Raw genomic sequence first — 26,355 nt, 5'->3', positions numbered from 1 at the left:
ATTACACAGAATAAGTGGGGGAGTAGTTGTTGACTTACAACTCAGATGCAATAATTCATGAAGGTGACTAAAATAATTCTATTTTTCCAAAAAAAAAAAAAAAAAAACTTGTGTTTATCCTATACTCTGGTCTGCAAAAATTCCTCCCTCATTTCTTCATTACCTCTTCTAAGAGCAACATCACTGGCTATGGCGGCTTTTGGTGCTGTAACCATTTTAATGGACACAGTACTCCATCAACACTTCCTCCAACCCACTCCTCGTTTCCCTCTTCGCAACAAAACAAAGGTCAGATTACTTTACAAAAATCTTTCTTCTTTGCAAACCTCTCTTCAACAAGATTTCAAAGTGGGGGACTGTGATGAAGCTATCAAAGCTTTGGAAGCACAAGTGGGATATGTCTCGGTTGAACTAAGGTTCCAAATGGAACACCAATTGAGATTGTTTTACCTGGGGAAATCCATGAAGCTTAGGCTTCACTCTGCTAAAAAGCTTCTTCCGTTATTGAATCGAGCAATTAAAGGCGGCTTGGAAACTGTGGATTTCAATTCTGTGATGGAGATCATAGGGAAGCACTTCACGCTGCCGGTATCAAGCATGCCGCCTCATATAAACAAAAGGGTCAAATCCTTTTGCACGCAGCATCAACTCTATGCCAAAAAAATTTTCCATTATGAAACAGAGAGTGAGGATGATGATGAACAAGAGAGCAAGAATGAAGTACTTCATAGGTACTTCATTGGGCCCGTAAGGCGCGTGTCGTCTCAAATAAAGAAAAAGGTGAAATTTTTTTTCAGACGGGAAAGGAAAAGCGATGATGAGGCAGAGAGAAGGAGGAATATGTTGTATGAAGCAGAAAGTGTAATCAGACAAGAACTGAGAGCCTCTTATCTCAACAAATACATGAAACAACGGATACATGCTACACAAAGGATTCGTCAACTCTTCATCCAAGGAATTAGCCTCACATCTTACATCAACAAAGAGATGTTCAAGGTTAAGAATAATGCATACCACCAATCCAACAACTCACAAAACAACAATCCTGCTTCTCTTAGAGGGCTGGAACTTGATAACATTACTGTTGGTGATTCAAAGTCTGCAATCAAAATGGTGGGCTGCGATGATGAGTTCAACACCATAATGGACTACCTGAGCCAGCAATCCTCAAAACGAGAAATTGTCTCAATTGTGGGAATGGGTGGCATCGGTAAAACCACCTTAGCTAGAAAGATTTATGAAGATGCCTCAATCATTTCTTGGTTTGATTGTCGAGCTTGGGTTACCATCTCACAGGACTATAATCCAACACAAGTGTTCCAATGCCTGCTTCATTCTCTTGCCCCCGGGGCCAGTGACAACAATGGTGCTAGCAACTACGAATTGGCTGAGAAAGTATACAGGCTTCTAAAACATCGAAGGTATTTGATCATAGTAGATGATATTTGGAGTACAGATGTCTGGGATGATTTAATGAGATGTTTTCAGGATGACAATACTGGAAGTCGAATATTGTTGACCACTCGGCAAAAAAATGTGGCTGATTATGCTAATCCAGGTAATAATTTTTGCCATACCTTGCGCTTTTTGGATTCAAATGAAAGTTGGAATCTTTTTCAGAGCAAGGTGTGTAAGAGATCAATAACTCTACTGTCCCCTGAATTTGAAAAAATTGGTAGAGAGATAGTAGACAAGTGCAAAGGATTACCTCTTGCAATTGTTGTGGTTGCTGGACTCCTCTCAAACTCCAACCAAACTATTCATGAATGGGAGCATATTGCAAAATGTGTCCCTGCTTTGAGTTTAGATCATTCTAATCAGCAGGGTGAGAACATCATTGATTTGAGTTACACCTTCTTGCCTCATCACCTTAAACTTTGTTTTTTGTCATTTGGGTGTTTTCCAGAAGATTATGTGGTTTCTGAACAGACGATGGTTGATTTTTGGGTTCGGGAGGGATTTCTAAAGGTTTTGATGTCTGATGAGAGCTTGGAAGGTGTGGCAAGGAGGAACTTTCAAGATCTTGTGGATAGAAATCTTGTTCTAATTCGTCGAGACAGAAATGATATAGAATTATATCAAATGCATGATGTCTTGCGTGAATTGGCTTTGAGAGAAGCCCAAAAAGAAAATCTTTTATGTTTCAAGAAGGGTTATGATATAATTAGTTTGAGGTGGAAGAGAAATGAATCAATAAAGTCTTCCCATATATCTCAACCATGGAGCATCCAATCAAGAATTTGCAGTTACAACACTATAACTCCTACTACCAACACTTCTTCACTGATTGATAGAATTTATTTTGGCAGGACTTCAAGACGGGTGGGGGTGTATGCACATTTTAAGTTTTTAAGGGCATTGGAAGTATCCAGTGTGCAGATAAATGTCCATAATATTTTTTTGGAGATTGTGGGTCTAGTGCATCTGAGATTCTTAACTATTAAGTGTGGGTTAAATATTCATTATCTGCCTTTGTTCATGATGCGGAATCTACAGGAGCTACGAGTTTTTAATTATTCACCATGTGTACCCCTTGATATTTGGGGATTACCTCAATTAAGGAATCTCTATGTTAATGGAATCGTTACACTAGTTCCTCCAAGATCGGTTCATCATAATTTGGAGAGCATTAGATGGTTGGATTATAGGAGTTGTACAATGGAGTTGTTCTTGAGGATCCCAAATCTAAGGACATTGAAAGTTACTACTAATGATAAAATTAAATGCAAAGCTCCCAATTGGTTTGAAAGTCTTGTCTATTTATATAAAGTGGAAACACTGGTGGTTGATGATGTCGAACTTCCGGAGTTTAGAACTATTTATTCTATGGGGATGCTAAGCCTAGAGAATTTTTGGCCAAATCTTAAGGTGTTAAGTTTCTCGAAAACATATTTAAAATGGAAGGATATGGATGTTATTGGTAAGTTGTCTAAGCTTGAGGACCTCACATTGTATAGATGTGCTGTTAAGGATCAAAAATGGAAACCCAAAGATGGAGGATTTCGTCAATTAAAGTTCTTGAAGATATATGGGAGTCCTCTACAATATTGGGAAGCCACTAGTAATCATTTTCCCGTCCTTGAAAATCTAGTCCTTTGTGACATAGATTTGAAAGAAATTCCTAGTGATTTTGTAGAAATAACTACTCTCAAATCAATCAAATTAGAAAGTTGTTTAGAGTCACTTATATCATCTGTTAAGCGTATTCAAAATGAGCAGCAAGAGTATGGAAATGACACATTTGTTGTTGATATTTCTGGGTCAGATTTCTATATCTACCTTGGCTTTTCAAAAATAATATTAAATTAAGATTTATTTTTGAATCCTTATTTTTCATCATTTTAATCAAAATTTATATCAATTTCAGCGATTAATTTCTAAACCATATTCAAATGGTATGTTGCCCAGAGGTTTTACCAACGCATCAAACTGTAAGTGTATTCACAATAGAACGATACAAGAGTACAGATAGACTATACACATATACAATACCCTTTATACTTTCATATTGAGTAAGTTTTCTCCTTTTAAATTTTTTGTTTTCAGGCCCACTGGTTATTTAAGGTGAGAGTAGGGTGCACACTGGACAGGCGGGTGGGGCTTCTAGGAGTGCATGCTCCGAAAGCTAGGGTTTGAGGAGGATTGGGTGATAAGGTTGATTATGGTATGTATCTCAAAGATAAAATATAATGTGCTAGTAAATGGTGTTGTGACAGGGCAGGTTAGTCCTACGAGGGGACCCATTGTCACCGTATTTGTTCATAATAAGTGTGGAGGAAATTATCATGTATTGGATCTAAAGATTTTTGATTTTTTCAAATTACAGTGATGGAATTTTCAAATTATGATGTTTTGTTAAATGATTTTGCAATTTGTAATTACTTTGTTTTAAGTTGGTAGGTAATTAGGATATCTTTGATTTATTAATTGATTGGAAGAGGAATGGCTAATTCATTTGAAGGGTAAGGCTCTTGTTTTTTTTCTTTGTTAAACAAGTGTTAGTTTAATTGTTAAGCTTAGCAAAAGGATACTTCTGTTGTGTTATCATAGAGCTGCCATTCAAGATTTTAATAATCTTTTAAGGTTAGGAATTTGCAGTTTTGTTTTGTTTGCCTCTGTTTCTTTCAACACCCATCTTCTTTATGCTTGATGTGGGTTACAAATGCTTTATAGTGTGAAGTACCTTAACACTACTCTAGGCTTGAGTAGTAGTAGTAGTATTTGTATGAGTGATTGTAAAAAAATATTGTTTCGGGGATAAATGCTACTTCTCGCCCCAGCACTGTAATCTGAAGACTTCAACACAAGCTTGGCCGTGCGGTACAATCTAGTTAGTCTTCATAATTACAGAGCAGTTTTTATTTTCTTTTTGAGATGAGGTTGGTTGGCTTAAGTGTTGACATCTTCTCTTATATATGGTTGTAATTTTCTATTTGAGATTCCCGTGTGTATTAACCTATTAGGTTTTTAGTTTAGAAGCATTATTTATTCGGTTCTGTCATGGATTCTCAATGATTGTGAGTTGTTTTACATGGCAGTGTGATTTACTCGATATACCTGCTTTTGCACAATTGGAGAATGATGCTAAATATGCTCTGGTACGGTGTATCAACTTCTTAAGATCTTTTTGACTCAGAGGTTGGATGCATACCTGGATTTCCAACCAGCAAATTCCACTATTGAAAAGCTATGGTAACTATACGTTCCTATGTGTTGGGTGCATACAATTCATTTTTACTGACTTTACATTTTCTTATAATATAGGCTCTAGTGAATCTGGTCAAATTCCTTATTCTGTGATCAAGGATGTTCTGCAGGTAAAATCTTTTATGTAATGTTTCAATTAGCCTTTTTTTTGTTTTTTTTTTTCTGGGATCGGACATGCAAACAGAGACACAGTTATTTGATTAATTCAATTTCATTACTGATCAAGTTGGTGCATTTATGACTGCACATTGATTACAATAAGGTGGAGCCATGGGTTGTCAAGGTAATCACAGTAAAGTTAATTGATTACAAGATTGATCAAATGTGAGGTACGCTGTGAGCTTCACCCATTGACATCTTTTATCCACTCCTTGTTTATGGGAGAACTTTAAGCAGTACTCCGTAACTTTTTAATGTAGGTACTAGATGAAGGAAACAAGCACCAAAACAACATTCATCCTCTAGTCATTATGTTGATGACAATCTTCTACATGATATATTCGATTGAATAAATTATGTTGTTTTATATTTTCATATTAAAATACTTTTTTGTTTTCTATGAAATTTAATTGATATATAGCATACTATGCTCCAAATATTACTGAATCATATTTAATGTTATTATTTAACGAATAGTAGTTTACACTTGACTTTCTTTCAAATTAAATGTGTATATAAAAAGCTTATTTGTGACTGCAATACATATTTGAATATTGAGATTTATGAGAAAATATAACTAAATGGTAATTATAAAAATGAGAAAATTTCAATTTTGATCATATGACTATAGGGGTTTTGTTAATTTCAGCACCTGACTTTCAAAAGTGTCAATTTAGTACCTTGACTATACAATTTTTATCAATTTTGGTCACTCCGGTCAAATTTTCGGCCAAATTTCGTCGAAAAATTTTAACAGTTAAAATAATGAGGGTATTTTAGTCATTTCACATCTCTTCCTTCTTCTCAGGCGAATTCATCGTTTCCAGCGAATCCGAGGATGAGGTGCGCTGCGATGCTTTCAACATTATCGCCGGTACGTACCTCCAAACATAAAAAGATCAAATTAACATATAGTGAACTGAAATTAAACCTAACCATAAATGTGCCACAATAATGTACTGCTGTTTTCTATCAGCACCTTTAATTTTTTTTTTTTTTTTTAAACGCGGTTGATTGGGCGTCTCGGCAATCTTTACAGCCTCCTGCGAAGTTCGACTCCGACGGCAACTTGATCCATGACGCCACCCATGAGAAGATGAAGAAACTCATTTTATCCTTAGCAGCTTGCAAAAATCCACATTGCGCCATCTAATGAAGACTGAATAATTTGAATGAGTATATGAAACGAAATTCACCCCTCCCGGAGCGATGGATTTCGCAGGAAACGAAATAATTCAACTCTCATATTTCAAAGAATTTAAAATGGTGAAATTGATGCGATGGAAGGTGTGCTGCTGTGACGGATTCGCCGGAAAAAATGAATTCGTCGGAGAAGAAGGAAGAGATGTGAAATGACTAAAATACCCTTATTATTTTAACTGTTAAAATTTTCGACGAAATTTGACCAGCAATTTGACTGGAGTGACCAAAATTGATAAAAATTGCATAGTCAAGATACTAAATTGACACTTTTAAAAGTCAAGTGCTGAAATTAACAAAGCCCCTATAGTCATATGACCAAAATTGAAATTTTCTCTTATAAAAATTTAACTATGTAATTATAAAATAAATATATATATTTATTGGTGGTTTTAAAACTCCAAAAAAAAAAAAAAAACACACACACACACACAATTAATTATGAAAAAAAATAACAATTATTAGCGACACTTAATAATTGCCACAAATATTTTAAAGCAATAAATAAATTTAGATATATTTAGCTGCGGTTACCGCCGCTAAATGCCAAAGTGAAATAGCCTAGTACATACACCCGTATATCGGGGGAATTAGTACTATCATTTTGGCGCCGTCTGTGGGGATCGTGACAAAGAGCTACGTTCTCATCAACAACCAAAGAGCTACTAAAAATTCTGGGGAAAAATTCAATTTTGGAAAACAATTACTGGAAATAGGAAGAGATTCGAACCCAGATGCACACACTGGGAAACCAACATCGCAACCAATACACTACTAAGCTTCTCTATTCACCTCTCGTGTTTGTTAACAGTCTTCACTTCTGCAGTGTTATGATTCCTAACCATCGACAAGCAACCGCCGCACCACCACCGCAGACAAGCAGATATGAAAAAGGGGTATTTTATTCAATGTTATGTTCTCAGATCCATTTTGCATAGAGAGATTGGAGAGTAGTATGCTTAGATTAGAGAGTGAGGGTCCGAGAGTGAATCGAATGACCTCTTCTACTTTGTGGGCCAAAAAGCCCTTTTATACGCCCGGTGGCAGGTTTGACCCGCCAACTTTGACTTTGACCCGTAGGCAAAGACCCGAACCGCGAGACCCCGACCAGACTGTAAGCGATGGCACGGACCCAGGGTATATAACTTATCATAAAGCCCCCACAGCCCGTGCTCTGACGACAAGTTGCCGAGGAAGGGTTTGGGCTGGAAAAACTAGATACACGGTCTGTGACATGTGCTGGTTGCCTCGTTAAAAACCTTAGGCTAACAAAAAACCCAGTGGGAAAAAACTTTAGCCAAGGAAAAGAGTACAACGCTAAAGACAGTTTGGTGGACCAAAAAAGGAGCGCCCGACCCAGTGGTCGGACTTGCAACGCAACTTGTGAAAGGTCAAACTCAACCGGTTCAACGACTGGACTGCCGGGTGCGACCGGGTTGTCGATTCGATTGCGATATGGAGATCTATTTGACCAACTACGGGGTTGGATTTGCTTACGATTGAGAGATTGGATTTACTCGGGCGAAACGTTACTCGGGCGAAATAAACGTGATTCGACCGACGAACGTGCTACTCGGGCCGGTGTAGCCCTCCACTCCCGTAGGTGCGAGAATCGTCAGCATAAGGGAGTAGATACGACGGGTTGCCGATCGGGAAAAGACCCACCCGGGTTTGGTGCTAAAGCACCGAGCTACACCCACATCATTGACGATCGGGAAATGACTCGACCAGGTTCGCGATGCGAGTGCACCCGGCCATATCCACCACGTCGACGATCGGGAACGACACCGCTAACGAGCGGTACATACATATCGCTAAAAAGCGGTAAAAACATCGCACAAAGGCGGTAAACACATCGCTAAAAGCGGGATCGCCCAAAGGTGGTAAACACATCGCTAAAGAGCGACATCGCTAAGAAGCGGTATATACATCGCTGAAAAGCGGCATCGCTAAGAAGCGGGATAAATACATCGCTGGAGAGTGGCATCGCTAAGAAGCGGTATAGATATATCGCTAAATAGCGGCATCGCTAAGAAGCGGGATAAATACATCACTGGAGAGCGGCATCGCTAAGAAGCAGTATAGATACATCGCTAAAGAGCGGCATCGCTAAGAAGCGGGATAAATACATCGCTGGAGAGCGGCATTGCTAAGAAGCGGTATAGATACATCGCTAAAGAGCGGCATCACTAAGAAGCGGGATAAATACATCGTTGGAGAGCGGCATCGCTAAGAAGCAGTAAACACATCGCTAAAAAGCGAAAAAAACATCGCTAAAACGCGGCATCGCCAAGAGGCGGTATCAACCAGTATAACTGGACTCATAGCTCCGGTGGTGGTAATGCCGACCTAACCGGTCGCAGAGTGCCAGTGGTGGCGAGGGAAACCTAACTGGTCTTAAAAAATGTCGGAGGTGGCAGTGCCGACCTACTCGGTCTAAAAAAGCGCGTAGCTTACTTTCACTTCTCGCCGGAGGTGGTAGTGCCGACCTACTTGGACTAAAGAAGTGCGTTGGCCGACCGGGCGCATGGCCTCAGGTGACCCACATATCAGTATGTTACCCGAGCAGACGAGTTGAACCGGCCGCTCCAGGCCGACCGGGCGCATGGCCTCAGGTGACCCACATACCAGTAAGCCGACCGGGCGCATGGCCTCAGGCGATCCACATATCATTATGTTACCCGAGCAGACGATTTGACCCGGCCGCTCCTCAATCGACCGACCTACCCTGTCCAGCCCCCCACTGTCAGACGCACTTAAGGATAAGGGCGTGTGGCAGTGGAATTACCGGCCGTGCGAACTTAGGGCGTGGTCTCGTCGTCGGGCTACTGCCCTCATCGGTCAGTGCCGGGAAAAAGTTTAGCGACATTGCGGTCGTTGGGTTTTTACCCCTATCGGTCGGTGCCGAATGGGGGGCATTTACCCTCATCGGTTTTAACCGGAAAGTTGGTCCCGGTGCTATCGGGCAAGTTTTAGCGACATTGTGGTCGTCGGGCTTGTCGCCCTCATCGGTTTTAACCGGAAAGTTTACCGACATTGCGGTCGTAAGCTGGAGGCGGCGTGACCGACCTGTCCGAGCTTAGGGTGCCGGTGGTGGAAATACCGACCTAACTGGACTTATTACAATTATATTCTAATTATTACAATTTTTAAATACAAAGTTATGACCCATACCACTTATAATCTAATACAATTTTCTAAGGTTGGGCCTATAACTTGCACGAACTATGACTTAGCCTATACAAATTCTATAATTTTGAAAATTACATTATAAAATTAGAGTACAAATTTATAAAATTCAACTATTGCAGCCTTGACTTTATTTCACCGATCCAAATTAGAGTTGGGATGCGAATGGAACGGAGTCTCAGCCACAATCGGGAATTTGCTTACTATCCGCTCAGGGTATTGGTGCACATATTTTGAATTAAATGTTTATTGGTTAAGGTTGTTTAGAGTTGTTAGAGTCCTCAGCTTATCTTGTACTGCTCCACCTATTGTGGTGCTTAGACTAGTTATATAAACTCTTGTACGTTCACGGAGAATAATATAATACACTATTCTAATTCACTTGGTATCAGCCTTATTTTGATCCTATGGCCAATCCCACCAATGCCACCACCGAAGCAGTAGCCACGACCACCCCCTCGTCGGACGTAGTCACGGTCGCCGATCAGCGACCGCCCAATGCCCTTCACCAGGCTCACCTCTACGTATCCATCAAGCTGACAGCCACGAACTACTTGTTCTGGAGAGCGCAGCTTGTGCCGTTCTTGCGAGGCCAGAATCTTTATGGGTTTGTCGATGGTACCAACGCCTGCCCACCAGAGTTCTTTGCCGCCACCACATCGACGGCGTCTCCAACGGTGAATCCTCTTCATGCAGCCTGGGTACAGCAAAATCAATCGATCTTGAGCATGTAGTTTTCCTCGTTCTCGGAGGAAGTTCTTTACCTGGCGATTGGACACTCCACGTCCAGAGGTGTTTGGGTTGCGGCGGAGACGGCTCTGGGCTCTACTTCCCGGTCTCGCACGTTGAGTTTACTAACTCAGTTGCAGGGGCTTCAACAAGGTGACTCCACACCTTCTCAATATTTAGGGCGTGCGCAAGTTCTGATAGAACAACTTGCACAAGCTGGCCGTCCTCTTGGTCTGGATGAGCAGAACCTCCACATCTTCAGGGGACTCCGGTTGGAATACCGGTCACTAGTGGCATCCCTAACCACTAAGTCTGCTCCGCTTACCATTCCAGCGGTGGCGGATCTTCTCAACACTCACATCTATCTGTTTCCTGAAAAAGACACACTGCCGCATGCTCCGTCTCCAGCTGTCGCGATGGTAGCACAGCAGCCGTCGAATTCCAGAGGCCAGTCCGACGGCGGGAGAGGACGTGGACGCAACCACCGTGGCCAGCGAGGTAGAGGACAACGGGGGCGCGGCGGCATACGCTGTCAGATATGTGACATCCCTGGTTACACCGCTCTCACGTGCTACCGGTGGTTCGAGGATTTTGGCGGCCAACGTCCTGCAAATCCGACACCTTAGGCGCATGTGGTCTACCAACCTCAGCAAAATGATATCGGCACTGCCCCCTTCTCGAATGTTTGGCTGCCGGATACGGGCGCTAACGCTCATGCAACTCCCAATGCCGACAGCCTAGTCGGAGTCGAACCGTATGCCGGTGGTGAGTCGCTACACATCGGAGATGGGTTAGGTTTTCTTATTAAAAAATAAAAACACGGGTTCCGTTTCGTTTAATTCTAAGTCTCGGTCTCTGTTTCTAAATCAAGTGTTGCATGTTCCTAAATTACGTGCGTCTCTTCTTTTTGTTCAAAAATTTACTCAAGATAATGACGTATTTTTGAATTTCACCCCAATTATTTTGTTGTGAAGGACCGTTCCACACAGCAAACACTTCTTAGGGGTCCTAGCACACAAGGGATGTACTCGTTGAATCTCTCCAAACCAGCAGTTTTTGTGTCAGCCAAAGCGTCTCCAGAGATTTGGCATGAACGCCTTGGGCATCCACACTCCCGTGTGTTAAAACAAATTCTATCTTCCTGTCCAGTTATAGGTTCTTTTCAATCTTTAAATAAATTGTGTACTGCGTGTCAGATGGGCAAGTCCGCACGCTTCCCATTGTCACGGCTTGAAAAATCGAGTACAAAGTTTCTAGATTTAATTTTTTCGGATATTTGGGGTCCAGCACCGGACCCGTCTGTGGATGGGCATAAATACTTTGTGCTCTTCGTAGACGATTTTTCCAGATTTATGTGGATATATCCTATGCATCTTAAGTCAGATTTGTACTCAATATTTGCTAGGTTTCGTGTCTTGGTGGAAAAACAATTCTCCACCTCGATTAAATGTGTCCAAATAGACGTGGGGGGTGAGTATCTCAAGTTAAGTACGGCTCTTGCCGCTGTAGGTATAAATCATAGAAAGTCGTGCTCACATACACACGAACAAAATGGGCGTGTAGAACGCCGCAACCGGCATGTGGTTGAAACAGGCCTAGCTATGTTAGCTCATGGTCGCGTTCCCCAAAAATACTGGTCATATTCCTTTGAGTCAGCAGTGTTTTAAATAAACCGCATGACTTCTACTGTTTTTGGGGGCTCAAGTTCGTACTACAAGGTCTATAATCAACAACCCAATTATACGATGTTACGAGTGTTTGGGTGCGAGTGTTTTCCTAATCTCCGGCCTTATAACACTCACAAGATGGACTATCGCACTGTGCCGTGTGTCTTTCTTGGATACCCGGACTCTTTCTCTGGATACAGGAGCCTAGATCTGTCCTCTAGCCGGATGTACATTGCCCACCATGTTCGCTTCAATGAGACGGTGCTCCCATTTGCTAAGCCGATGCCGCCTTCCTCTACCACAGGTGATACGCAACAACCATGGGCGTGTGCCCCCCTACAACGTCATATGGCGCCACCAACCTGTTCTGCAACGGCGGTTCCTGCTTCCGATGCTCATCAAACAGGTCGGCTAGTCCCTACATCGTCTTCGACAGCAGGTGCGGCCATGTCTTCTTTTCAGCCGTCCACCTCTTCCACGATGACAACTCGCCGTCGCCGACAACGCCAGCAGCGACCTCTCATCCGCACGCATGTTATGCGCTTGCGGACAACTACTGATGCACAGAGGCGGCAACCGACGGCCTTGGTTGCGTCCATTGATGATGACGAGCCATCATGCCATTCTCAAGCTGTTCGACTACCACAATGGCAGGATGCCATGTCCGTGGAATTTAATGCTTTAATTAACAACCACACTTGGAATCTGGTACCGTATTACCCCGGTATGAATGTAATAGGGAGTAAATGGGTGTTCCGCATCAAAAGGAACTCTAATGGCACCATCGAGCGTTATAAGGCCCGCTTGGTAGCCAAGGGGTTCAATCAAATACCCGGACAGGACTACGTGGAAACATACAATCCTGTAGTGAAGCCGACAACTGTCAGAATTTTGTTGTCCTATGCTGTTTCCAATCGGTGGACTATGCGTCAACTTGACGTCCACAACGCTTTTTTAAATGGCTATGTAACTGAAGACCTTTACATGAAGCAACCGCCCGGGTTCGTGATTCCGAACTATCCAGACCATGTGTGTAAGCTGCAACGGTCGTTGTACGGCTTAAAACAGGCCCCACGGGCCTGGTTCACAAGACTCCATGACTACCTGCTTCAGATTGGTTTTTCCCCGTCCAAAACGGACTTTGTTTATTTATGTTCAGGAAATACTCGTGCTTATTTACTTGTGTATGTGGACGATATTTTCCTAATGGGGAATGATCCAGATATGATACAAGATATACTAGTAAAACTTTCAGATGTGTTTCGCATTCGTGACCTTGGCAAACCAAGGTTTTTTCCGGGTATTGAAGCCATTGATAAGGCCGGCAGTCTAGTGCTATATCAAAAGCGCTACATGACGAGCTTCTATGGAAGGCGGGCATGGAGTCCTGTAAACCCCTGGCCACACCCATCGCTGTGGCTGCTCAGCACACGATTACGCCTTCAGCTGCTCTTGATGATCCCACGCCATATCGACAACTTGTTGGTTCGCTTATGTATTTGTTAATTACACTCCCAGATTTGGCTTATGCTGTTAACAGGCTTTGTCAATTCATGCATGCACCGACCCAAGAAAACTGGGTGGCGCTCAAGCGGGTCCTGCGTTACATCCAGGGTACTCTGGACCTTGGTCTTCGTCTCGGCCCCTCAGCTACACCAGTCGTGCACGCCTTCTCAGACTCAGACTGGGCTGGCTGCTCCATTGACAGGCGATCAACTGGAGGGTATGCTGCGTTTTTAGGTCCCAATTTACTGTCTTGGGTCTCTAGGAAGCAGCGTACGGTGGCCCGCTCTTCAACCGAAGCTGAATACAAAGCCCTAGCTGACGTTGCGGCTGAGGTCACCTGGATTCAGTCTCTGTTAGGAAAGCTTGGGTTGTTACCAAACACGTTTTCCACGTTCGCGTTCTCATGTTCTCAGTTGTACCAAAGGTTTTATTTTTGTTATAGCTTTGCAGGTCCTGAAAGATGAGTAGTGGAATGTCCTGGAGATTGGGCTATGGTTTTCCATCTTCAACACTAGGGGGTAGAGTGTAAATAAGCAAGAAGTGGAAAAGTGCATGCATGCAATCTTATTGGTTGTAGGTGGCGGTGGTACAGAGGAGAGAGGAAACTAAAAGTGGAAAAGTGCATGCATGCACTCTTATTCGTCGTGGGTGGCGGTGGCGTGAAACCCCAGGAGCTGAAAATTAAATTATGTGGCAAAGAAAAGGCAGAACGCTTGGAGTCCGTTCCATTTTTATAGCTTCAATTTGACCGGCGAAGTAAAGTCAAAGGAATTTGCAATCGATTCCTAAGTTGTAAATTGTATAAGACGTAGCTCTATATTTACTTAAGTCCTAGTAAATTTGTATAGGCTACGTTATTGGTCGTACAAGTTATAGGTCTTTACTTAGAAAATTCTATTAGATTATGATTTGTACGGACCATAGATTTATACTTAGAAATTTGTACTAGTTAGAATTTATTTGTAATAAGTCCGGTTAGGTCGGTATTTTCACCACCGGCACCCTAAGCTCGGACAGGTCGGTCACGCTGCCTCCAGCTTACGACCGCAACGTCGTTAAACTTTCCGGTTAAAACCGATGAGGGTAAATGCCCCCCATTCGGCACCGATCGATGGGGGTAAAAACCCAACGACCACAATGTCGTTAAAACTTGCCTGATAGCACCGAGACCAACTTTCCGGTTAAAACCGATGAGGGTAAATGCCCCACATTCAGCACCGACCGATAGGGGTAAAAACCCTACGACTACAAAGTCGCTCAAATTTCACCCGGGCAATCCGAAATGATCTTTACTCGACGGACAGGCTTCATACCCGGCGAATAGTCGTACTACGGCATCGTCCGGGTAAGGCATACTGGTATGTGGGTCTCCTGAGGCCATGCGCCTGGTCGGCCTACTATGCGCGTTTTTAGACCGAGTAGGTCGGCACTACCACCTTCGGCGAGAAGTGAAAGTAAGCTACGCGCTTTTTTAGTCCGAGTAGGTTGGTACTGCCACCTCCGGCGAGAAGTGAAAGTAAGCTACACACTTTTTTTAGTCCGAGTAGGTCGGTACTGCCACCTCCGGCGAGAAGTGAAAGTAAGCTACGCGCTTTTTTTGGACCGGGTAGGTCGGCACTGCCACCTCCGGCGTTTCTAAGACCAGTTAGGTTGGCCTCGCCACCACTGGCACTCTACGACCGGTTAGGTCGGCATTGCCACCACCGGAGCTATGAGTCCGGTTATACTGGTTGATACCGCTTTTTAGCGATGTATTTACCGCCTCTTGGCAATGCCGCTCTTTAGCAATGTGTTTACCGCCTCTTGGCGATGCCGCTTCTTAGCGATGTATATTCCACTTCTTAGTGATGCCGCTCTTTAGCGATGTGTTTACCGCCTTTTGGCGATGTCGCTTCTTAGCGATGTATATTCCACTTCTTAGCGATGCCGCTCCACAGCGATGTATTTATCTCGCTTCTTTGCGATGCCGTTCTTTAGCGATGTGTTTACCGCCTTTGTGCGATGTTTTACCGCTTTTCAGCGATGTGTATGTACTTCTCGTTAGCGATGTCGTTCCCGATCGTCGACGTGGTGGATATAGCCGGGTGCACTCGCATCGCGAACCCGGTCGAGTCATTTCTCGATCGCGATGTCGTTTCCCGATCCTCGACATTGTGGGTGTAGCTCGATGCTTTAGCACCAAATCCTCGGGTCTTTTCCCGATCGCAATCAAAGTTAGAGAAGCGAACTCGGCAACCCGTCGGCTCCACTCCCTTATGCTGACGATTCTCGCACCTACGGGAGTGGGGGCTACATCGGCTCGGGTAGCTCGTTCACTTCTTAGTTTTCCCAAGTGGGTTGGCACTGCCTGCCACCTTCGGCCTTTCAAAGACCAGTCAGGTTGGCTTTGCCACCACTGGCGCTCTAAATCCGGTCAGGCCAGCATTGCCACCACCGATCTAGTTAGCCCGAGATCGTATCTCGGTTTTAAGCCCAACAAGGTAGGCATTTCCTTCGATCGGTTAGGTTGGCATTACCATCGCCGGTCCAGGTAGAATGGGATCGTATCTCGGCTTCAAGACCTACGAGTTAGAGGTTGATCACCCGATCACTCGGTTGTGTTCTTCTCGGCCGAATACCTCGCTCATCGGTCTAATCGCGTTTGCCAAAAAGCTTACCTCGCTCGTTGGTCGAGTCGCGATTCCCAAAACACTTACCTCGTTCATCGGTCGATTTGCGTTCGTGTCGCCTTTGCGTTTGACGCGTTCGTTGATCAAATCGCATTCGTTTCGCCGATTAACATTTCGCCCGAGTAAATTCAATCTCTCGATCGTAAGCAAGTCCAACCCCGTAGTTGGTTAAATAGATCTCCAGATCGCAATCAAATCGACCACCCGGTCACGTTCAGCAGTCCACTCATCGGACCGGTTGAGTTTAGCCTTTCGCAAGTTGCGTTGCAAGTCCGACCATTGGGTCGGGCACTCCCTTTTGGTCCACTAGACTGTGTTTAGCGTTGTACTCTTTTCCCTTGGCTAAAATTTTTCCCACTGGGTTTTTTGTTAGCCTAAGGTTTTTAACGAGGCAACCGGCACATGTCACGGATCGTGTAACCAGTTTTTCCAGCGCGAACCCTTCCTCGGTAACTCGTCGTCAGAGCACGGGCTGTGGGGGCTTTATGATAAATTATATACCCCAGGTCTGTGCCATCGCTTACAGTCGGGTCAGGGTCTCGCGGTTCGGATCGTGGCCTACGGGTCGGGATCAAAGGTGACGGGTCAAACCCGCGACCTCAATAGCCCTATAAAAGGGCATTTAGCCCTTCAAATGGGGGATCCTCCTTTTGGACTCTCCTCTCTCGGCTCTCTCTCTCTATACATTACATGATCTTCCCTTTCCTCTCAAAAGCTACATAGAAGAATACAATATTAATAAAAGAGGGAGATTTGAGCTATTTCTTGTGTTGTTCCTTCTTGTTCATACATTCCTATACACATACATTTACATCTAGTACATACACCCGTATACCGGGGGAATTAGTACTATCACCGCCGCTAATAAAATCTAGTGAATAATTCCCAAGGTTGATGAAAATCGCCGCTAAATACTTCTCGACACACTATTTAGTAACGGATGGATAACCGCCGTTAACCATATCGTAGAGGTTAAACCACCGCTAAACAACAAAATAACCACTGCTAAATGACGTTTTTGGCGTAGTGCATGCAAAATGACTTTCTCAAAAAGCTGATTGAAAAACTTACTTTGAGCATCTTTTTGAATTTTAGCATTTTGGAGCAATGAGCTATTACAAAAAGCTAATTAATCAAACACACATATTGGCTATTTAACAAAGTCAAACAACTAATAGTGGTTAAACAAGCCAAAATTGGGTGATAAGCTAACTATATTACCAAACAGAGCTAATGTCAACAATCAAAATAGTGGGCTATGATGATGAGCTCAACATGACAATGGACAAGCTGAACCAGCAATCGTCGAAACAAGAAATTTTCTCAATTGTGGGAATGGGCGACAGTGGTAAAACCACCTTAGCTAGAAAGATTTATGAAGATGCTTCATTCATTTCTCACTTTGATTGTCGAGCTTGGGTTACTATCTCACAAGAGTATAATTCGAGACAAGTGTTCCAATCCATATTACATTCTCTTGCCCCAGGGGTCTTTGAAAGCAATGAATTAGTTGAGCGAGTATACAAATGTCTCAAAGGTCAAAGGTATTTGATTGTAATAAATGACATATGGAGTACTGGAGTTTGAGATGATTTAATGAGATGTTTTCAGGACAATAACAATGGAAGTCGAATATTGTTGACCACACAACTTATAAATATGGTCGAGTATGCTAGCTCATGTAATAATTTTTGTCATAACAAGTGTTTTCTGTGATCATATGAATGTTAGAACATTTTCTACTACAAGGTGTTGTCTAAGAGAATAATTTTGTCCCTTGAATTTGAAAAGATTGCTAGAGAGATAGTAGAGATGTGCAAAGGATTACCACTTGCGATTTGATAAGCACTAATTCTTAGTACTTTTATGTGCATAATTGATATGAAACTCATGATTTCATGTTAATTGGAAGCTAAATATGTGCTTATTTGATTCATTTGTGTTGTTTAGGTGATTTGGAGGCATTGGTTGTAACATCATGTAAATTGGAGCTCATTTGGATGTGTTTTGAAGTCATCTTGACACAAAGGCATGTTTCGGGAGTCATGAGAGGTCACGAAAGTGAAAAAAGAGCGAGTTGAAAGTATCATGACATGACCCGAGAACTCATGGGTGAAGTGATATATCAGGGCATAATAGACTTTAAATCCCTCAGGGCTCGTGATCATCACTCCTCCCCCTCGAGCCTTTCTTCCCGCTGGATCCATCAGTGGCTACCTCCCACCATGCAGCGCCGTGATCCTCCGTGTCACGCGGCTGGGTATCGCGGGCGATACACTCGACCACAAAATCTGCTAAGGCGTGACCTTTAATGGCCGGTCGAGGCTTATAATCTATGACAAACTGGGTAAACATCATGACTCATTTAACTAATCGACCTGACGAAGATGCCGTTCGAAGGACGGCCCCGATTGGTTGATCGGCCAAGACTCTTATGGTGCGTCCTTGGAAATACGGGGCCAACTTTTTTGCGGCTGTGTAGAGTGCAAAAACCGCCTTCTCCATCCGGGAGTATCGGAGCTCCGGTCCCTGTAAGGCATGGCTGACATAATATACAAGTCGTTGCACTCCCTCCTTATTAGTCCGGCATAGCACCGCACTCACAGCTCGGTCGGACACGGCCAAGTATACATCCAAATCTTCGCCAGGCTCAGGTTTGGCCAAGGCAATCGGGGACATCATGTATTCCTTCAGTTCGTTGAATGCCGAGTGACAGCCATCATCCCAAACGAAGCCAGTGATCTTCTTCAGGACCTTAAAGAAGGGCATTGCTCGCTCGGCCAACTTGGAGAGAAAACGACTTAAGGCCGCGAGTCGCCCGTTCAATTGTTGGACTTCCCGAACGGTAGAGGGTGCTTTCATGTCGAGGATAGCCTTTACCTTCGTAGGGTTAGGCTCGATTCCGCTCTTATTCATCATAAAACCCAAAAAATTTTCCGTCTGGACAGCAAATGTGCACTTGTTCGGGTTCAAACACAGCTGATATGTGCTCATGATCTCAAAGCATTGGCGAAGATCTCGAGCGTGGTTTGATCGGTTTCGGCTTTTGACCAACATATCGTCGATGTAGGCTTCCATGGTATGGCATATCAACTTCTCGAACAAGGTATTAACCATCCGTTGATAAGTTGCCCCGAAGTTTCGTAACCCGAAGGGCATGACCCTATAACTATATAAACCATCCGGGGTAACAAAAGGAAGTCTTGATTTCTTCCTCTTGGGCCATCATGACTTGATGATAGCCTTTGAATACATCCATGAAGCTCATCAACTCAGCCCCAGCTGTCTCATCGACCATCTGATATATACTGGGTAGAGGTATGGGTCTAACGGGCAAGCCTTGTTCAAATCAGTGAAGTCGATACACATCCGCCATGACGGGGGTTTAGGAACTAATACTATGTTCGCCACCCAATCCGGATAAATAACGGGCCGAATATGACCGATTGACACCATTTTCTTTACCTCTTCTCGGACTAACCCCCGTCGATCGCTCGAAAGGTGACGGGTCTTTTGCTTTACCGGTTTCGTATTCGAGTTAACAGCCAAATGATGGCAGATGACGGCTCGGTCAATACCCGGCATGTCTTCTGGTCCCCAGGCGAAAATGTCCGTGAATTCATGAAGTACTAACAAAATCTCATTCCGCAACTGAGGGGCTAAAGACTTTCCAATCTTAACTTTCCGATCGGGCTGGTCACTACGGAGCAGGACTTCTTCTACTTCTTCAGATGGCTCGGGCTGTTCCTTGTGTCCTTCATGTGGGTCCTTGGCAATAGTATTGACCTGCGAGGTTCCAGTATCTCGCCTATTCACCGCCCGAGAATAACACTTTTGAGCGGTCTGAACATCTCCCCGGAAGACTCCCACGCCGGCGGGGGTAGGAAACTTCATACACAGGTGTGACATAGAGATAATTCCTCCAATTTTCATAATGGCCGGAGGCCCAGAATAGCATTATGTACACATTGTAGATTCACCACGACGAATTCCATCATCGTCTTGACTAATTGAGCTGGAGACCCAATCTCCACTGGCAAGCTTATCTTTCCTTCCGGGTGGATTGTATCTCCGGTGAACCCCGACAACGGAGTAGCGATCGGAGTCAATTCTGCTAGGTTTAGATTAAGCTTTTGAAAAACGTCAAGGTACAGGACATTAACGCTACTGCCGGTGTCGACCATCACTCTTTGCACATCGATTCCCATAATGTCGACGGTGACAACTAGGACCTCTATTTCCTGATCCATGTTTTCAGACTGATTTTCCAATGTGAACGTGATCGGCTCTATTTTTTGCCTCTTCCCAGTTTCTCGGGATTCAATAATTCCGACCGGCAGACGCTCTCCCGATCGAGCACTATCTTCTATCCCCCCAAAGATCACCTGAATAACCTGTTTAATCGGTGGAGGTTCGTGATCCGAGCCTTTATCCTTCCCCGCCTGATAAGTTTTCTTGGAAGGCATTCTCCATGAAAACTGACTGCCTTCATCTTTCTTATCCACCAACCGATCCAATTTTCCAACCTGCAATAAATCTTCTAACAATTGCTTTAAAGTTGTGCATTCCTCGATGTCATGTCCTCTGGATCGATGATACGCGCAATGTTTTGATTTATCCCGACCATCTCTTGATGGTTCAGGAAGGCGGATTAAATTGCACAATTGAGCATATTGTAGGGCCTCCCGCAGCTGAGCGATTCAGGGGAGTAAAATCAACATGACGGCCGCGACCTTTACCCGACTGATCCGATTGACGATTCTCGGGCCGCCCGGACGGCTTCTGGCTAGGGCCAACTTCTTGCGAGCGTTTGGCCGCATTCGCCTCTCCAGCATTGACATAATTGGTCACTCGGCGGATAGCCTCTTCATATGTCGAGGGTGGGTGTAAGATGAAATCTTGATATAGGCCTCCTGCCCGAAGGGACGAGTGAGGTCATCCATAGGCTCGACTTCTCTGATAGCGCTGTTCCACTTGATAAAAATATCCGTTAATGTTTCTCCCTCCAATTGCTTCACCTTCTCCAAATACATAAAATGTTTTCGGATGGACTTGGATGTAACGAACTTTCGAACGAACTTGGTGGCCAGGCTGGCGAAACAGGTGATGGAACTGGGTTCTAATGACTTGAACCACTCGGTGGCCCGTCCAGTTAAAGTGGAATAAAATGCACAACACATAAACGCGTCCGTCACTCCCATCGTTAGCATATTGCCAAAATACGAATTGACGTGAACCTCCGGATCGGTCTTCCCGTCATAATCTTTGGCACCACGGATGCGCAAGTCATGAGGGTACGGTTGAGCCATGACGTCAGCTGTGAACGGTGTTCGCAACAACGGGGTGGCGACTTCTGTCGAGCCCGACCCGTGTTCCTGTTGCCACCTATTAAACTCTTGCGAACCTGATCTAATAATCATTGCGCTTCGGACTGCACTGTATTCCGAGCTCCCGGGTTCTTCGGCGTCGAGGTGCTCGAGAAACACCGGCCTAAGAGGAATCTCCGCGGCTGACCGTTCTCATGGGTGAATCAACCGACCTTCGATCGCCATCCTGAGGTCCTAGGCGCTGATGCATCGGCGGCCGAAGTCTTTCAAAGGCGCTTGCTCGCTGCACTTGTGGTTCCGAGTCCTCCACCTGTTGTGTTTGCGGTCCCGGTTCCCGCCGTGGGTCGTCTCGGACCCCCTGTGACCCCAACCGCGAGCGAGCCGGGCGACGAGCCTGGTGGCCAGGCTGGAGTTCGGACTCGGTCTGTAATCCAGTTGGTTGCTGAGGGGCCGGGACTAGAGTTTTATATGCAGGGTTGTAGGGCGGCTGCGGATACATGCTTGGGAATAGGGCATAAGGTCCTGGTTGGTAGTAGATTGGCGTTCCAGGCCAATAGCCATAAGCGGTGGCAGGGGTGGCTTGCGGGAATCCCGGATAAGGGTAATGTTGACCGGGCATCTGCTGTGCAGGGTGTATAAAGTTGACCGGATCAGGCGTTACCTGTTGTCCGGGTGAAAGGTTGAGGTCAACGGCTGGGCCACGCCGAGCCTGGTGGTCGGATGAACTGACCGCGTCCTCATCCTGCTGATACATGAATGGATACATGATCGGAGATTGATCTTCGTCGTTCGCGACTTCTAGTATCGGGTCCCCACAGACGGCGCCAAAATGATAGTACTAATACATAGATCAGAGGGACGACCTATCTCTAAATACGACTGAGTGGCGGTCGGGAAGCTCTCTAGGGTCTCTTTGTTTCTGTCCAAAAGTCCCCTCACTTAGCGCGATAGTTGCGCGGGGGGTGGGGGGGGTGGGGGGTGGGGGGAACAAAATCCGGGCCTTCGGCATGTCGACCATGTTGCACATACGTGTCTTTAGCTAAGAACTGTCTTTCTGGCACCTGCTGCTGTTGACGCGTGGAGGGCGCAAAACGGATTCAATCAAGCACACAAGAGTATCCGGTCGGATGCTGGCGGTCGGACTAATTAAGTCGGTCAAGCAAAGGCCACTCAACGCAGGCTGATTGGACGAGCGGTGGATCACACGGGACTCTGGTCGGGAAGTGAAACCGAACGGGTCGGGCGTATATCCTATCAATTCCATTCGTGGAAAGTGCGTATAAGAACTAGTATTAGAATAAATTTCACTTTTAGTCCACTGACTATTATATATGAATCACATTTGGTTCTTGATTAATATAATTTTCTAATTAGGTGCATGACTATGTAATTTGTATCACATTTGGTCGCACTTTCGGCAATACTAAGCTGGGAAATTGGACGACAATACCAAATGTGATACAAATTACATAGTTATACACCTAATTAGAAAATTTTAATAATATCAAGGACCAAATGTGATTCATGTATAATTGTCAAGGGACGAAAAGTGAAATTTTTTTGTAAATATTATGAACATAGTACGAGATGAATATTATTAAACATGATGTGTCTATAGTAATATTTATATACATTAAACTTTGTTTTTATGAACATTATGAACTTAGTATAGAGTGGATGTAAATATATACAGGATATGTGATTTCCCCTATTCTCAAGGATGTATATTTAGTTTAGTGTTTATTAACATTAATGTTTTTTAATAAATTAACATGAATGTTTATGTTTATAGACATATAGAACAAATATTATGAGTATAGCACACAATGAGTATTACTAAACATGACGCATTCATAGTATATTGTCTATGAACATTAGGCTTTATTTTTATGAACATATAGAATGAATATTATGAACATATAGAACAAATATTATGAACATAGTCTATGATAATGTTATTAAATATGATGTACTAATTGAACATTTGATATAAACCGATTTCGTTTTGGACCAGGATCCACCATGGAAGGTGACCCTGGTCCACCATGGAAGCAACACGCATGACCTGCATTTACTAAAGAAATATATTACCTTAGAAACCTTAGGGGTCGTTTGGTTCACGGAATGTTAGATTCATGTGTTTGGTTAAAATTGAGGTACGTAATATAATCATGTTCGATTTAGGGTTATCTTTTATATATACACACACACACACTATAATATCCTTAACATATTTTCATATATTTTAATGAATTTAAAAATTAAAATAAATAAATAAGATAACGGTATCATATATAATTACATGATTTTAGAATATTAACTAAAATCTTGAACTTGAGAAACAAAATTATTTTATATGCTAACATAACATAATAAAAAAAATATAATTACAAAATAATTATATATATATATATATATATATATATATATATATATATATATATATATATATATATATATATATATATATATATATATTGGATCCAGTGAGATCACCCTAAGTAGGTGAGATCGTGAGATTCGATCTTGAGCATCCTTTTTATTATTTTAAAGATTCAGATTAAGAGTTTTTTAGTCTTTGCCGCTGCTTTTTTATTATGTTTGGGGGCTTTGTAGTAATTTCTCATTGTCATTAATTATTTACCAATTTGAATTATGAGTTATTTTAGGAGATTTCCTTATGCGTGTATTCTTCTTAACGATAATCGGAGCTGCCCGAACTCCTCGTATTATAGGCTTCCAGTGTCGCTCTCTGCCGCCGCCCCTCTCTGTTGTCGGTTTTCTTCTTGGATTCTCTATGGCTGGCTCTTCCGTTGATGTTCTGGGTATTTCTTTCTTCATTGAATTCCACTCCTTTATTTACTTGCATTTCGGAGTTCTTTGGAAGGTTTGGTCTGTTTTTTATTTTTTTATTTTTTATGTGGCCTGTTTTTTTTTTTTTTTTTTTCTTATTTTCTGCGGGGGTCTGGGTTTCCAGTGGGATTTTTGGGTTTGTGGGGGTGTGCTTCAAATTACAGGCGGTGGTTCAATGTTTCCGGCGGTGAACGGAGTAAAATTCGGGCAGTAGCTTTTGGTGCGGCTGCGAGCAGATCTCATTGGCTTTAACAAAGAATTCTAGGCAATTTTCTTGGTTAGCAGCAAATTATAAGGCAACCATTTTTCCTTTCATTTTATTCTTTATTGTTGGTAATTTATGGTTTTGGTTATCCTTTGCAAAATAATGTTGCGTAAGCTGTTTGATGCCAAATTTTTAATGCTTTGCTAAATTGATATTCTGGAACGTGAATGATTTTACCATGAAACTTTTGCATGTGCGAGTCAGCTGTGTGGTGTGTGTGTTATTCAGAAGGTTCTAGTCTAACACACAAAATATAAACTGGGAGTGGGGGAAAAGGTGGATGCAAGTTAGGCATGAAGTATGTGCATTGTGCATGACTACATAAAATCACGAACACGAGACAAGTGTTATCACACAAAAAGAAATAGCACTCTACCTACGCAGTAAATTCAAAAAATAAAAATAAAAATCGAAATGCACAATACGATATCTACTATGCACTTTATATCTACTCGGAAATGCAAAGCGTATACAAAAATCTTATTCACACACCAATGCACACGCCATACCAGACCAATGCACAAGCCATATCAAACCAATGCACAAGCCATATCAAACCAATACACAAGCCATATCAAACCAATGCACACATCCACCAACGAATAACAATTAACTAACAACATAAATATCAAAATCAGATTCGTATATTGCATTGGTGTTGGATGCGTTATGCACACGCCCCAAAGAAGTAACGGTTGAGTTGACCATGCACACACATGTAATTACAGTAAAACAAGAAACGATTGAGTTGACCATGCACATCACCATAAGTAAATAATTTCGGAACAAAAAAAATAACCCAATGCCACGTAATTTTAGAATTTTTTTATATTTTTTAATTAAAAAAAAAACATCGTGAATGCACACGCACATGTAATTAGAGTTTTCGTAAAAATTTTAAACAAACAACGGTTGCATTGACCACAATATTGTAATATGCACACGCCTTTTCACAAGTACGCACACAATTTCGTCAAACTAACACGCCCATTGCTTCTGCATTTTTAAAATAAATTTTAACATAACATAAAACGTTGATCATTCATGCTCACTCTGAATTCCAATTATTTTAATACAAAACCCAAAATAAAAAAATAAAAACATTGTTATAACACCGTCATTCCTAGACCGCATTACAATAACTCGCACACGCTGTTACACATATACGCACACACCACCGTACATTACCACTCCGGTGCACAAAAATAAAAAACAAGGAATAGTACACTTACAATCTTTTCCTTAAAATCAAAACGTAAACAAAAAATCCACGCACACACCTAATATTAATGATTGTTTTATAAAAAAAATAAATATCAAAGCCCCCATCCCAAACCTTTGCACACGCCAAATAACAAAATCGCACAGACCACCGTAAGTTACACTTTGGTGGATGAAGTTACGGGGAAAGAATTAATTGATTGAAACTGTAAAACCAAGAGTCCTAAAACAAGAGAACTCTAAAGAGCTTCCTAAACTCTAGGCTATGTACAAGCAAGACTCAGCACAACCACATAATAATATTAAGACTCTAACACTCCCCCTCAAGCACAAGGTGGATGAGAAGCCACATTGAGCTTGTCCCGAAGCGCTGCAAAGCGTGGTCCCGGAAGGGGCTTCGTGAAGATATCCGCAAGCTGGTCTTTGGTGGAGACAAAGTTGACCAGGAACTCGCCAGAAGTCACTTTATCTCGAACAAAGTGGAAGTCGATTTCTACGTGTTTTGTGCGGGCATGGAACACCGGATTAGCACATAAGTAGGTGGCCCCGAGATTGTCACACCATAGCGTGGGTGGTACGCCGGAGTGGAGGCCCAGCTCACGTAGAAGAGAGGCAATCCACGTGACTTCTGCAGCAACATCGGCGAGACCCTTGTATTCTGCCTCTGTTGACGAGCGCGCCACCGTCCGTTGCTTGTGCGAGACCCAAGAGACAAGGTTGGTCCCTAGAAACACTGCATACCCACTGGTGGACTTGCGATCTACAGGACAACCCGCCAAGTCTGAATCTTAGTAGGCGTGAATATCTGCTGAGGCCGAGGCAGTCAGGCGAAGACCATGTGTAATCGTACCCTTAACATATCG

The 26,355-nt window shown here is 43.2% G+C and overlaps 1 protein-coding gene across 4 annotated transcripts; it reads left to right on the top strand.

Moving 5' to 3' along the window:
- The first annotated feature begins 730 nt into the window (after positions 1-730).
- LOC109177312 (putative late blight resistance protein homolog R1A-4) lies at positions 731-26,039 on the top strand. 4 transcript variants are annotated; one of them, XR_002053566.1, is made up of 7 exons: positions 731-3,260; positions 3,368-3,431; positions 3,547-3,664; positions 4,539-4,692; positions 4,765-4,817; positions 4,970-5,036; positions 5,127-5,331. XR_002053566.1 is itself a non-coding variant. In XM_019326644.1 (4 exons), exons 1-2 carry the CDS (start codon positions 841-843, stop codon positions 3,898-3,900), a joined length of 2,427 nt encoding a protein of 808 aa, XP_019182189.1. In that variant the 5' UTR covers positions 731-840; the 3' UTR covers positions 13,424-13,427; positions 26,030-26,039. The 4 variants fall into 4 exon arrangements, 2 of the variants coding, with proteins under 2 accessions (XP_019182189.1, XP_019182176.1); XR_002053562.1 differs by lacking the exon at positions 3,368-3,431; XM_019326644.1 differs by lacking the exons at positions 3,368-3,431; positions 3,547-3,664; positions 4,539-4,692; ... (1 more) ...; positions 4,970-5,036; positions 5,127-5,331 and adding exons at positions 3,894-3,900; positions 13,424-13,427; positions 26,030-26,039.
- The last annotated feature ends 316 nt before the right edge of the window (positions 26,040-26,355 follow it).

The sequence above is a fragment of the Ipomoea nil genome, unplaced genomic scaffold (genome assembly GCF_001879475.1).
Source record: "Ipomoea nil cultivar Tokyo-kokei standard unplaced genomic scaffold, Asagao_1.1 scaffold0176, whole genome shotgun sequence".
Lineage (NCBI taxonomy): Eukaryota > Viridiplantae > Streptophyta > Magnoliopsida > Solanales > Convolvulaceae > Ipomoea > Ipomoea nil.
Note: the sequence above shows the minus strand (reverse complement) of the source record. Positions and strands in the feature narration are given on the sequence as shown.

What these genes read in the sequence shown, in the direction of transcription:
- LOC109177312 (XM_019326631.1), top strand. Translation starts at nt 841, where the DNA reads ATGTTGTATGAAGCAGAAAGTGTAATCAGACAAGAACTGAGAGCCTCT. An exon ending in TTTGTTGTTGATATTTCTGG is followed by an intron (nt 3,261 to 3,546) that starts GTCAGATTTCTA and finishes TTTTGTTTTCAG; the next exon opens with GCCCACTGGTTATTTAAGGT.